The 13,357-nt window shown below is 58.9% G+C and overlaps 1 protein-coding gene across 1 annotated transcript; it reads right to left on the reverse strand.

The window, feature by feature from the left end:
* Window positions 1–227: 227 nt before the first annotated feature.
* On the reverse strand, window positions 228–13,299 carry WDR18 (WD repeat domain 18). The gene is made up of 9 exons (XM_014528036.2): window positions 12,825–13,299; window positions 9,858–9,991; window positions 8,285–8,426; window positions 7,645–7,788; window positions 6,756–6,820; window positions 5,848–5,972; window positions 3,736–3,902; window positions 1,472–1,540; window positions 228–1,141 (listed from the first exon to the last, which is right to left on the reverse strand). Exons 1-9 carry the CDS (start codon window positions 12,900–12,902, stop codon window positions 1,010–1,012), a joined length of 1,056 nt encoding a protein of 351 aa, XP_014383522.1. The 5' UTR covers window positions 12,903–13,299; the 3' UTR covers window positions 228–1,009.
* Between the last annotated feature and the right edge of the window lie 58 nt (window positions 13,300–13,357).

Genomic DNA, 13,357 nt, shown 5'->3' on the forward strand with positions numbered 1-13,357 from the left:
GACTGGGGGTCCTATACCACGTGGCAGAAGAGAGCCAGGTGGCCAGCCAGGGAAGAGCAGAGGGATCAGAGCCAGCTCATGCTCAACAAGGTCCCCCGAGATGCTCCCCTCCCGTCCCCGAAGCGGGGACAGTGCTGCAGTGCCCCGACCTGCAGCAGCGTGAAGGAGGCACCGAGGTGGCTGCGCCAAGGCAGAGATGACAGCAAGAAAACCCCAGCACATTGCGCTACAAAACCCGTCATTTATGAAACCCACCAGGCTATGCTACAGCGTACAAAAGGGAATGGCGGCAGATCTGCCACCAACAGGGAAACCAAATTACTGGACCTGGGGCAGGGGAAAGAAAAAGATGGAGAGAGCAGGCTGGGGTTTGCCTGCCTCTGCCAACCAGATAGCCCCTCACTGCCCTCCCCATGAAGTTACTTGTGCACCCTGGAATAACCTGCTCCCGGACCCTCAAAGCACCCGGGGAGGGCGGGGGGCGCAGCCACGTCCCTCCATCCTGCCCGAGTTGAGGGGGGCTTGCACCTCAGCAGCTCTGTCTGGTTGTTGCTGACAGGAGTCCAACCCGACTTCCTGGCAGCGCTGGATTCAGTGTCACAAGGCAGCATCAGCTGGATGGCAGTGGGGGTGTCCTCTCTTGCCGCCCCATCGCCAGGACCCCGCGGGGCATCTGCAGAGGCTGGGGTGAGCCCACAGGCCTGTGCACACAGCATGTTCAAGGAGGAGTCCAAGGGAGCCCAGGTCCTCTCAGTGTCTCTGGTCCTGGCTGCCCAAGCCTCGTGCCCCGCTGCATGGTTCCACGTGGTCCCTGCGCTCCCCCGACACACCCAGATGGAGCCACGTGCAACCAGGGACGTGCGACGGCCTGGGCAGCACGTGTCCAAGGACCTGTGTGCTCCGGAGTGTGCTGTCTTTGGCAGAGGGCTGCTCGGACACAGGCGCCACGTGTGCTCACATGCCTGTGAGCGGGCAGGCAGGTGAGCAGGGCTGGGCGCAGGGCGGGCTCTTACTTGGCCGATTTGGTGAGGAAACGGGCAGAAAATTCAAACAGGTTCTTGTTGATTTTCCTCAGGGTCTGCACTTCCTCCTCCAGGTCCGTCACCTGGATCTTCAGCTGCTCCTGGTCTCCCATCAGGTTCTGTTGCAGGGGGGGAGGTGACAGCAGGGGTTAGGGGCGGCCCAAACTCCTGGCCCTCAGCAGACCCAGGCAGGAGCTTATGGGGCTCAGACAGCACGACCCTCTCAAAGCCAGGCTGTACCACACCAACCCGCTGCCCCCCTTTCTCCAGCCCCACCTGGTCCCAGTCAGAACTATGGTTTCAGGGAGCATGTTGTTAGCTCACCCCACTGGGCCCTACCCTTAGGGGAAGTGCTCAGGAGGCTTGTGGGCCTGGTTTCACTGTGGGGGAGGGAACCCCACTACCGCCCAGCCTTCCCTGCCCAGGCCCTCTCCCCAGTGTGGCCTCACCTTTTCCCGTGTGGAGCACATCTGCGAATACAGCCGCTCGGCCCTCTCCAGGTAGCTCTCCCCAGAGCCCTGCAAGGAAGAGAAGCAGAGAGTCACCCAAAGAGCCAGGCTCCCCCCCAGGGGCACGCCGAGGCCTGCAGGAAGGGTGCCCAGCCCTGCACTGTTCCCCTGCCCCAAGATCTCCCTGGGCCGGTCCTAAGATGCCCTATCCCTGCTTTACCAGACTGTGGCCCTCCCTGCCCAGAGAACACTTGCTAGACAGAAAAAAGCAGTCACTTCCACCCCAGCCCCATCCAACCCAGGCAAGATGAACTGCTATTTGGGCCCCTCAGCACAGAGCCAGGAAGTCAAAGGGCTTTGCTCCAAAGCTACCGGTCAGGCCCCAAGCACTGCTCCCTTGTCCAGCCAAAGAATCGCTCCTCCCACGCCACCGAGGGCCAGAGGGAGCTTGTAACCTGCAGCAGGCAAAGAGTCTGGCTGCAGACAGGGGGTTTGCATGAAGCAGGACGAGCCCCCAGCAATGACCAACATGAGTCTCTCTCCACGCGTGCCAGCCCCTGGCCCTATGGACAGGCCCCGAATGGCAGGGGTCATGTCTGGGGCGGAAGGCAGCAGCTGTTCAGTGGCACAGAGCAGCAGGCAGGGAGGAAAAATTACTGCACCAAATCGGGCCTGCCCGGAGCCAGGGGGAGGATTTCGCTGCAGAGGTTTGGCCGGGGGAAGCAGGCGCTGGCAGGGAGCGCCGTGGCCTCAGCTCACACTGGAACGCATGCTTGGCACCTCCTGACCTCAGGCTGGGGCCACCAGACCAGCCCTCGTGCCCCAGGGGAGGGTGCCCCTGGCATACCAGCCCCCCCGTAGGGTAAATGCCAGGGCATTAGAAGGCAGCACTGATGCCAAGGGGGTGCTATATTGCTCAGAGCAGACAGTCCCCTCCCCCCTTTATAACATGCCTGGGCAGGAGCCAGCATGGACAGAGGGAACCCACCCCCAACCCACTGGCCCCCTCCTGATCTCCAACCTGCACCCACACTGGCTTTTGACACCAGATGCCCCATCAGCAAGGCTCCAGCAGGGTCCTGGAACCAGCCCAAGAGCGCTGGTGGTCCCAGAGCTGCGACTGCCCACTGGGGAGGGGTGGTAGGATGTCCAGGCACCTTCCTTTGCCCCTGGAAGCCCAGGAGGGCAGCTCAGGCTGCTTCTCTATTGTGCAGAGAGGCTGCAGGTGAGAGCTGAGAGAACCCTTGTAGCAGGTGATGGATGGGAGGGCAGAGAGGACACAGAAGATCCCCTGCCTCCTAGGGTCAGGGCAGCCCCCTGCTCCAGCCCTCACTCACTCCCAGTGGCATGCTGAGCACCTCTCCAGCCTCAGGATCACTCGGAAGCAATAAGGAAGCCAGTTGCTGGCACAGAGCTGAGAGAGAAGGGCTTCCAGCTCACCCTCCCCCCTCAGAGCCAGAGCTCGGCTCTCCACCACAATCAGCTCATCAGAATCCTCCTTAAAAACCAGCCATTAGGTAAACCTTACACGTGGTCTCCAGGTACCTGGGGAGGAAGAACCACCTTCAGCCAAGGTCAGTGCAGGGGAGGGGCGGGTGGGTGAGCTGCTGGGCTCTGCCTGCGGGAGGCGGGGTGGATGCTGCACAGAGCAGGGGCTGCAGCAGGAAACCCACCTCCCCTCCCTCGAGTTACTGGATCCAGGGACAGGCAGCCTCTGCCACCTCCGCATGCAGCAAGGATCCATGGGCAGGTCCCTCCCCGCCCCGGGCCCCACTTTCTCCTCCACCTCCCACTCGAGGAGCTCATTGCAAGTAGCCAAGTGGCTGTGGCCGAGGGCAGCACTCACCTCCCTGGGGGTTTATTCATGGGGAAACTGAGGCATGTAGCAATAGGAGAATGCGGCTCTGCTACAACACATTCCCAGCCAAAGGCAGCTCTCCTGCTCTAAAAAGACCATGCTGCTCCCTCTGGAGCCAGGAGAAGCACCCAGGAATCATGCTCCCCACCCCACCCCACCCTTGCTCTATCCTGCTACGTCCAGCCCCTCCCGGACAATGCACAGCAGCCAGTCATTCCATAACCTCTGGGTCCTTCCACCCCCTCCTCTCCTCTCCTCTCCCCTGCCCCAAAGGGGCTCCTGTGCTAGGACAGGCTGTGAAGCTGCTGCCTGTCAGCATCACATCAGGAGGAACCAGCCATCTGCTTCTGCTCAGGCAGGCAGGAGAGATCACTCACTCATACACACACGTGGGACAAGCCAGTACCTGCTGGTGCAGCCCAAGCTGCAGAGTCACCCCCTCACCACCCTGCGCATCGCTGCTCTCGGTGCCATGCAGGTGCTTGCTGAACTTGGGCAGAGGCACGTTGGGCTTGCTGTCCGGGTGCAACATGTTGGCCGGGGCCAGCACGATGAAGGCGTTGGTCACTGGGCCTGAGGACAGACAGACAGGAGAGGGCGGGTCAGACAGATGCGGCGTGGATGTTTGAGGGCTAGCATTGGCTTTGGGCAGCCCTGGAAACAGCAAGCAGGGGCTCTTGTGAGGACAACTGGGTTTTCCTCCTGCATCTAGGAGTTTGTCTACAGAGCAGGGGGGAGCAAGAGTAACAACTCCTGAGGGCTGGGAGCAGGGCACCTGGGTTCCTAACCCAGGGGATTGCAGTGTGGAATAATCCTGCTGACCCAAGGGCTTGAGACACTGGTCTCAGCAGACTGAGTCAAGATGCCCAAGCAAGTTCGGATGAAGAGGGTCTGAATATGGGAAGTGGGGCAGGTGGGTATGGTGGAGGTAAGAACTGATGATGTCCCAGACACCCTGTAATGCTGGGGGTGTGAGAGGGGAGGGGGGGGTCTGGATCTTGCCAGGAGGATCTGTCCATGAGTGGAGCTGGGGTGGCAGCAGCTGAAAGGAGCGGGGCTGCAGTGGGCACAGCAGAGGCTCTGCTGAGCAGCAGTGAGTAAAGGCCAGGGGGAACCCCGGGTTTGCTGCAGGGAGCTTGGTCATGCCAGCTTCACCCTGAGGAAGTTGGGGTCCCCAGCCCAGAGGTAACGAGCGCCCAGGAGCCTCCCCACTGGTCAAGTCCACCCCTCCCCACAGACTGAGTCAGGACTCCTTCCTTCCACCCCACAAGTCTGCTTGGAAGAGGAAGACCCCTCTGCAAGCAGAACTAGGGAGCATCTCTCTGCTCTTAAAGCCTCATGCAGCCGGGCCCCACATCAGTGCAGGCAGGGGACAGCTCACTCCATGCCTGCACAGCAGCCTGGCTGTCCTCTGCAGAGCAAGCCATCCATCATGGGGCTGCGCCTCAGCCAGCTGTCACTGGGAACCACCTAGCACCCGCGTGGCACTTGTTAATGAGCACTCTAACTAGTGCACTTGCCCATGCAGGCAGCTGCTGCCCATCACTGCTCCTGGCCTATCTCTCCCACCCCCAATGCTAGAGAGCCCCCGTGGCAACCTCTGGGCCCCACAAGCCCCATTCTCAGGGGCAGGGGACTCGATTGCATGGTGCTCAGAAATGCGGGGGTAGAAAAGTAGTGAGGATAGAGACATTTCCAGGGGAACTGGGGGAGCAGGGGAAGGGGCAAAGAGGTGGGCTTTGAAGTGGGCTTGGGAGGGAAGGAGCACTTGCTGCTGGGACTTGGGGGCTTGCTGGCTCCACCCCCCAGATGATAAGAGCCCACCCGGACCCTGCTCCTGCCAGCAGGGCAGGATAGCTTGGATCCTCTCTCCGTACTTCCCATGGCAGCCAGGTTGGTGAAATCAAGGCAGCAGGAGGCTGGCTGGATGCAAGGGCTGGGGAGGGGGAACCAGCCCCATGCTCAAGCCCTGCTGCCTTCCCTCTGTCTCAAGGACTGCTGTTCTCTGAGCAGAGGATGCGCCATCACTGCTCTAAGAGCCTGGCACCTCAGGAGCATTGCCAGCTGCACCCTGCAAACATTAGCAGCTGGCGCTCAGGGCCTTGCTCACCTCCGTCCTCTGGCAGGTCACTGGTACAATGAGTGTGGCCATTAGCACAGCAATCGCTCCTGGGGGGAGACAGGATGGGGAACCCCACGTGGCAGATGCACGAGGGCTGGAGGCATTACCGAGGAGCAACCAGTGCTGGCTCCTCTTATTGTGGCCGCACAGAGCTCTGCAGATAATGGCTGCAATACCTCCCTCGGGCAATGACAAGGGGAAGGGACTGCAGATGGACAGGCACAAGGAAGGATTTAGACACTTGGAGGAGGAAGAGAAAGGACACTGGAGCAGCTCAGGGGGCCTCGGGGGACATGTGGCAGCCCTGACTGCATACCAGGGGCAGAGAGAAACCCTGCTGGGAGGAGCTTTGCTGGCTCTGCAGGGGCTCAGCCAGGGGCCAAGGGCCAGCCCTACCTTTGTGGGTGACTGTCCGCAGGCACTGCTTGCTCTGGATCTCCCACAGCCGGACCGTCTCATCGTGCGAGCCGGAGAGCAGGAGGCTGCCATCCGTGGAGACGGACAGACACGTCACCTGGTTCCTGTGGATGGAGGAATGGGATGGTGAGAGGAGCGATGCCATGTGCTCCTGGAGACAGGCAGAGGGGAAGAGGGGGAACCAGGCATGGGGACCAGCCTGGAGGCTCAGCAATGGCCCTAGCTCCTCTCTCCCTCCCAGGGAAGCATATGGGTGAATCTATTGCTGCCTCTGTCATTTTCTTTTGCCCTTTGGCCCCCTAGTTCCCTACACCAGGCACTGCCCAAGGGCCAAGGCCAAGCCTTCCATGAGGGTCAGTTCTACAGCCTCTGCCTGCCCCTCTGCATCACAAACAAGGAGCAGCCAAAAGCACAGAGCTAACCAGGCACAGCGGAAGCCAAACTGAGGCCCTGGTTCCTGTTCCCCCCATGCTAACCACTGACCCAAACTCCCCTCCCAGATCCCAGAGGCTTGGATTCCAATTCTCTCACTACACCCTCTACACCACGCTCCCAGATCTGGGAACTGAACCCAGGCTTTGTGCTCTCTGGTCTAGCCTCTGAATCTCCTTCCCCTGCAGAGCAGGGAGCAGAAACCCAATGTCCTGCCCCTCGGGGCTTTCCCTCTGCTTGGCAAGTTTGCTTCTAGCCTACAATTTGCCTCCACACGCAAGTCTCCCACTCCCAGAAAGGCTGGGGCTACTGCCATGAGCCACCCAGGCCAGGAAAGGAAGGAGTCTGCCCTTGCCAGAGTGTGGCCTAGCACGCAGAAGGAGATGGAGGTCTCCATGTGCACGTGTGAGCACAGCGGGGCAGACAGGGCTCAGAGCAGCTGAGGGACACCTCACCTATGTCCCTTGAAGGTCTTCCCATTCTCCCGCTCCGTCTGGAAGTTCCGGTCCCTCTGAACAGGCTGCACAAGACAGAGAGAGAAAAGGGCTGAATTAGGGTGCTGCTCTCTGGGCGAGTCTGCCCAAACACCCTTATACTCTGCACTGCAGTGAAAGCATTGAGCAGGCCAGGCCGGGCCGGGCTGCCACGGGGGCCCCTGATCCAATGCCACCAAGGCCCCACGTGCATCCAGCCTTCTTCCCGGTGGCAAATCTTCCCCAGGCGACACGGTACTACAAAGCTCAGACCCCAGCACAAAGGGGCAGGAGAGGGGACGGAGCAGACTGAGCCCAGCCCACGATCCAGGAGGGGTCAGATGGGAAGATGAGGAGCAGAGATGGACGCGGAGCAGGACGCAGCCCCCTGAGGCAGGGAGCCAGCGCACAGAGGGCATTCACAGGAGCATTCCCAGGACCCTTAAAGGGTCCCCATGTGCATACTTCCATGACCCCAGGTGCTACAGGCCTCAGCTCCTGTGGACGACGATCAGATGTGAACCAGGCTCAAAGACCCCCTCTGTGCCTGCCTCCAGTCCTTAGGCTGCCAAGGAGTTAGGGTTCACACCACCCCCTCACCATTGCCTCCTGCCCCGAGGCTTGAGCTGATTCCTATGGGAGTGCAACATGCAGCTCCCTGGGCTCTGAACAATCCAGCAGTTTGGCAGCTCCCCCAGGTGAGGGGCTGAGCAAGGCTCTGATCATGGGGAGGAGAGCTTGGTGCCCAAGCAGTTGCCTATCAGCCCTGCGGAGGGTAGAGGTATAGGTGGCAGCACAGCCAAGGACACCTCCAGCCCAGCACAGGGTGGCTGGGTGCCCTGTGAGTTCCACCACCCACCAGGAGACTCACCCAGGCACACAGTTCAACCTGGAAGACAGAGCCGTCCATACCACCGCAGAACAGGTGGTACTCAGCAGGGTCCAGGGTCACCGCCGTGATGCCCACGTCGAAGAGGACGGAGAGCAGGAGCTCACCGGAGGAGATCTCCCAGAGCTGGGGGTGGGACACAAAGGGCACAATGGTTAATAACCATATTAGAACAGGGTTAGCACCTTTCAGGAAAGACTCTCAAACCACAGAGATCATCTTCCGAGCATGACTGAGAGCTGGGACTCCTGACTGCATCAGACTGAGTCTGGGTTGGTCCCTGGGCCAGCTCCTGGTCTGAGATCCCACTGAAATAGCTTGTGCTCGTGAGCCAGTCTTACAAGTGATATCCTGGATGACTGTCTCCTGCCTTGGGGAGGGGAGGCCAGTTGGGCTCTAGCCAGTGCCCAGGAGGCTGCAGTACACCCAGAGACCCTGGTCTGATAGCTGATGCTTGGAAGGCAGGAACCTCATCAGAGCTGGCAGGGCTAAGTCACTGCAGAGGCAGCTGCAGCTCGCCCGAGGGAGGCTTGTTATCCCTTTGGAGCCCTCACATGTCCTGTGGGGACTGGCTGCTCTAGCCAGCAGCAGGGACCCCTGAGTGGCTGACCCTAACCCTTACCTTCACCGTCTGGTCGAGGGACGCAGTGGCAGCTCGTGCCAGGGGCCCCCCAAAGCCACAGCACAGGTCTGTGATGGGGAGGGTGTGCCGGGACCACACATGGCGGGGGTCGGGGATCTGGGTGCTCTGCACCTGCAGCACACTGCAAAAGGGGGAGAACAGAACAAGGTGGTGGAGGGGGTCAGACATTGGCAGGTTTCCACAGCAAGGTTCAGCCATGACAGCTGACTTGCCGTCTCTCATGTCACTGCCTGAGAGACAGAGCCATCCAGGCCAGTGCAGGACAGCAAAGAAGATGCGGTAGTAAGGAGATCAGAGGCTGAGCTCTGGGAGGCTGGGTCAGAGAGGGGTGCAGGAAGTCCTGGGCAGCGCCACTCAGACTGGAGCTCCCTGCTGTTCCCCTTCTCTCTGTGCCATGCCATGGGATGGCCCACTGGGCTCCGGGATGGACTCAAGAGCCCCCCTGAGCTCAGGGCATACCTCCCAGCGTGGGTCCCTTTTGGGCTGGCTCGAGCTCCTAGGTGCCCTTGGATGGGGTCAGGTTTGGATACTGATGGTGGCAGCTGTGACACCCCCCGCCCAGTCCTACCTCACCCCCCTCAATCCATACACAGAGGTCAAGGCACTCAAAGAACAGTTGCTGTCTAACCAGCTACTGCCCAGGAGCAAGAATCTGCATATTAATTACCTGCACACCTGCCCAAAGAGGCTCGCAGCTGCCAAGTGCCAGGCGCCTCCAGAGCGTCAGATCTTGGCACGGAGATGCAGCTGGCTCAGCCAGCTACTGTCTCCTGGCAGGCTGGAAACAGGGAGCAAATGACAGCTCCCACAGCCGCAGTGATGGGGAGAGGGGTGGGATCCTGCCAACAGTTAGAACGGGGCTAGGCCACTCCCCAGCCCAGCCAGAATCCCCAAGACATCGGACAGAGATCAGTGCGATCTGCCCCTCTTCCAGCCTGGGTCCCTTGCTCGCTGCTGGGAAGAGACCTCTCCTGCCCAGTTTCCCAGTACCTCTCCCCCACTTTAACCACAAGAACAAGCTCCTTTTTTCCCAGAGCTCCGGGAGTCCCTGATGCTTCTGAAAGCTGGAAACAGAGCCCAGGAGTCCTGGCTCCCACGTCCCAGCTCTAACTACTTACACCATAGTAGATAAAGGACACAAGAGCCCTGATGACAGTGATACAATGATACCAGCCTGCAAGGGAGAGCCAGCATATGGCTGCCCACAGAGCGCTCCCTTCTGAAGCAACCCAGGGGCGGGGGGGAGATGGCAGGTTGCTCTGAACGCTGCCAGGAAGGGGCCATCCATCACCTGTTTATGGGGCTGGCTCATCTCTGCTTCTCCTTGGTCTCTGTCCATTTGCTGCAAAGGACAGAACATCCCTGGTGGTGCAGTGGGTGGAACCTTCCACTGGGGAGAGGAGCCAGGCAGCTACTGCTCCCCCACTCCTAGGCAGTCAACAGACCCCCAAGCCAATTCCTCCATTATGGCACCAGGCTTCATAGAGCTGGGGAATGGAGACCCCCAGATGCATACAGAGACCCCCCGCCCAGCCTTGTGATGCAAAGTTACCTGTACAGGTTCCACACCAGGGCCAGGCAGTCCTTGGCTCCCGAGAGGAAGTGACTGCTGTCATCGGTGAAGCAGAGGCACGTGAGGTCTTGGTAGTGGCGGTTCAGGATGGCGAGAAGGTTCCCGCTGGAGACCTGGCATGAAGGGAGAGCGAGAGGAAATGCAGGAGTGAAAGCGCAGAGATGCCCAGGCCCTGCTTCTGATTCATTACTGGCGGTGGACCCCTTGTGCTAGGTGCTGTACACAGAGCAAAGAGCTTGGGGATGGAACGCAGCAGGTGAACAAAATAACCCGAGTGAGGTAGGAAGGCTGCCTCTGATCTGCCTCAGGATGCTCAGGGCATATAACTGGACCCGGCCCTTGACAGCAAAGGGAGGTGGGACTTTATTTCCAGAGGCTTCTTCACAATCGGTTTCAAAGACAGGTGTCGGCACTCACGGTGGTGGAGACAGCCTTTAAAGTATAAACAGGGTGCGAACAGTGTAGCGTGAGTCTGCAGAGAGCCTGAAACAACACCTCCTGCAAGGTAGCAAGTCTCAAGTGGTCATCACTAGGTGCCAGGGTTAACATCGACTAATACAGCGACACAATTAAGCGTGGCACTACACTTCAAATCATGCAAGAAAAACAAACATGGCAAAGACTGGTCCAATCCACTGCCAACCATATCATGTCAATGTGACAAGGGGACCAAGCGCACTTGTTGCCACTCTGAAGTTCCTCCAGCATTTGCTTTCCCCCCACACTGTTGACCTGAAGTCCAATTAAGCTGGAATTTTAGGGCTGGAAGAGTCGCAACCAAAAAACAGCCGCTGCTCTACCAATAGGTGGGTTCTCTGCTCTCCCACGTAAACCCCAGTGCAGCTGGGCACCACAGTGTTTTCTGAGCAAGAACGTGCTACTTTCACTGCCTGGAAACCAGCAGGTGCATGGAGGGAGGGTCTCCCTCTGACCCTCGGAGCTGGGTTCCCCACGGAACAAGCTGACCTGGCTGGTCCCACGATTGAAGCAAGCAGGGTGGGGAGATGCAGAAAAGAAACCCCTTTTGGTCTGGTCCTCTCTGCACTTACCCAGGCACAGCTCGTTCCCCTGAAGGTTGGGGGAGCTGCTGTCCGGCAAGGGGACACTGCACCAATGCTGCTGTGGGGACATAAACATGACAGCAGCTGGGCTGAAATACTCCACTCCCTTCTGTGCACTCATTAAGCCCGGGTGAAAGGTTGCTGAGACAGGAGCCCTGGCTGGCTCTTGCAGTACACAGGCCTGCAAGGAGCCCGGGAGTCAGCAGTCTGGGGATGAATGATTTAGGTCTCTGCAGAGAGGGACGGAGGGGACGGCCAGCCTGAGCCACAGGTCCGAGCGGGCAGGAGGAGCAGAACAGCCAGGCAGGGCTGGGGAGGATTTTGGTTACCACCGCTGGGGTATTTGAGTGCCTGCCTGGAATGCAGCTATCCGCAGCACAGTCCCACCGCACAGATGGCAACCGAGGGGCACAGGTTACGGAGATTTAACAGGGAGCCAGACCCTGGTTACCCAGGACCCAGGCTGCACTGGCATGGCTCTGACTGCCCCGCACTGCTCAGTGGAAGCAGAGGTGCCACACCTAGCTCAATCAACACAGCCCTCCCAGGTGGGTTAGGCAAGCCCCCCAGCCCGCTGTGCCCTTGTTCTTCCGACGAGCCCGGACTCATGAGGGTCTGATGAGTGCATCTACCCAGCTATCCCCTCCAAGTGCCTAGGGAACTCAAAGCTCAGCCCCTGCCCCCTTGCGGCCACTTTGGGACGGCACAGAAATGACTGGGAAAGCCCGCAGTCAGAAGAAATTATGAAGAAACTGCCCTAGAGCTGTGGTTTTTAACCTGGGGTCCACAGACCCCTGGATCCACAGACTCTAAAGGGTCCATGAAAGATGACTATGATCAATCAAAAGCACGTGAATACCCACGCTTACAATTCAGAGAGGTCTGCACCTCCATTCAAAACTTCCAGAGGGGTCTGCAGATGACAAAAAGGTTGAAAACCACTGGCCTAGACAGTCTTCAGCCAGTCGCAGAGGAGCAATGGCTGATGCCTGATGGGATGGGAGCTCTCACCAATGGCAGAGGATGCAGATCTCTGCGTATGCCATGGCAGCTGCCCAAGACTCGCATCTACCTGATGCAGAAGCATCTCAGTTTCCCTCTCCAGGGACTGCCCAGGCCTCGGGTTTTCATGGGACCCAAATGTATTTGAACCTAGCCAGGTCTTCAAAGCCATTTGTGGGAACTTTCAAACCACCTCTCCTGTTTTCCAGCCACGATTCTGTGCCCAGGATAAAGGGCTCCCCAGGTTCTGCCCTTGCGGTGAAGTTCCAGGGAAAAGAGGTGGATGAGTCTGAAGGGGTGAGACTGCTGCCGAGGAAGCAGGGCCCTGGCGAACTCCCAGGACGCTGCACGCTGCCGTTCATCATTTCCTGTGCTAACACAGCCCCTGACTTTCAGAGTCTGGAAACAAAAGTGCTGAGTTTTCTTCCAGGTCCTACCACTGCTTTACCCCAAGCAAGTCACCAACTCTCAGCTTACAAGCAGGCATAATACAACAAGGTCTCAGGAGAGGTGGGGAGCTTCATTAACCGAAGGCTTGATAGTTTCAGGATGGGAGGCATCAAAGGCCTCCAGTTCTGCTCATTTTGCCTGCGGTGCGTTTTTACTTCCCTCAAGCTGCCATCTAAACACCCAGCGCAACGGTGAGAATTCATCACCGTTATTAAGTGCCAAAGCACTCGGTGCTGGGTCAGCCCTGGGCACAGAGGCTGGAAAAGACACATTCGTGCGAGTCACAGCAAAGCCATTTCATTACCCCAACCTCTGCTGTTTTGCAGCTGCGCTGCTGGGAGTGCATCAGCTATTTGCAGAGGGGTCTTTGCTGACGCGAGGTCTCATTTCTAACCCGCCTAACTTTGAACGTCACCTCCCACGCGGCTCTTACCTCCCACAGATAGATGCTCTCAGCGATGCCTGCCAGGATGTACAGACCGCTGGGAGAAGCTGTCAGGCAAGTCACCATCCCAGGGCATATGATCTTCTGCTGGAGCTGGTCCTAGGAGCAGAGAACATCGGTCGGAAAAGGGACAGAGCTAGTAAAGGAGCTGGGAACACAAGTGAGGACGCAGGTTTATTTCTACAGGAAGACAGCACTTAACGAGCAGCCTTAATTCATGCGTGGTGTCTCTGCCTGCGCCGCAAGGGTCTGGAGGTGAATATGTGGAAAAATATAGATATATATGATAGACAGGTACATGCTGGAGAGACACCTGCCCCCCTAAGGTGGGGGGACTGCTCTTGGAACAAAGCTGCCCGGGTGTTTGCTGGCTTGGCTGCAGGCACCGCCTGGGTGGGACCGCAGGGGCAGGAGATTTAGCTCAGAGAGATGCTCTTCTCCCCCTTCCTTCCTTCCCTCCCTCCTTCCCTGCCCTGTTTCAGCCCCTGGAAGCAATCCTGCCGACTCCACGGCGGGCGGGC

Source organism: Alligator sinensis, unplaced genomic scaffold (genome assembly GCF_000455745.1).
Source record: "Alligator sinensis unplaced genomic scaffold, ASM45574v1 scaffold1295_1, whole genome shotgun sequence".
NCBI classification, from domain to species: domain Eukaryota; kingdom Metazoa; phylum Chordata; order Crocodylia; family Alligatoridae; genus Alligator; species Alligator sinensis.

Coding starts and splice junctions, on each gene's coding strand:
- WDR18 (XM_014528036.2), bottom strand. CDS start 12,902: ATGGTGACTTGCCTGACAGCTTCTCCCAGCGGTCTGTACATCCTGGCA. Junction 9,992..12,824: donor AGAGCATCTATCTGTGGGAG/GTAAGAGCCGCG, acceptor CCTTCATGCCAG/GTCTCCAGCGGGAACCTTCT. Junction 5,973..6,755: donor AAGACCTTCAAGGGACATAG/GTGAGGTGTCCC, acceptor CTCCATCCACAG/GAACCAGGTGACGTGTCTGT.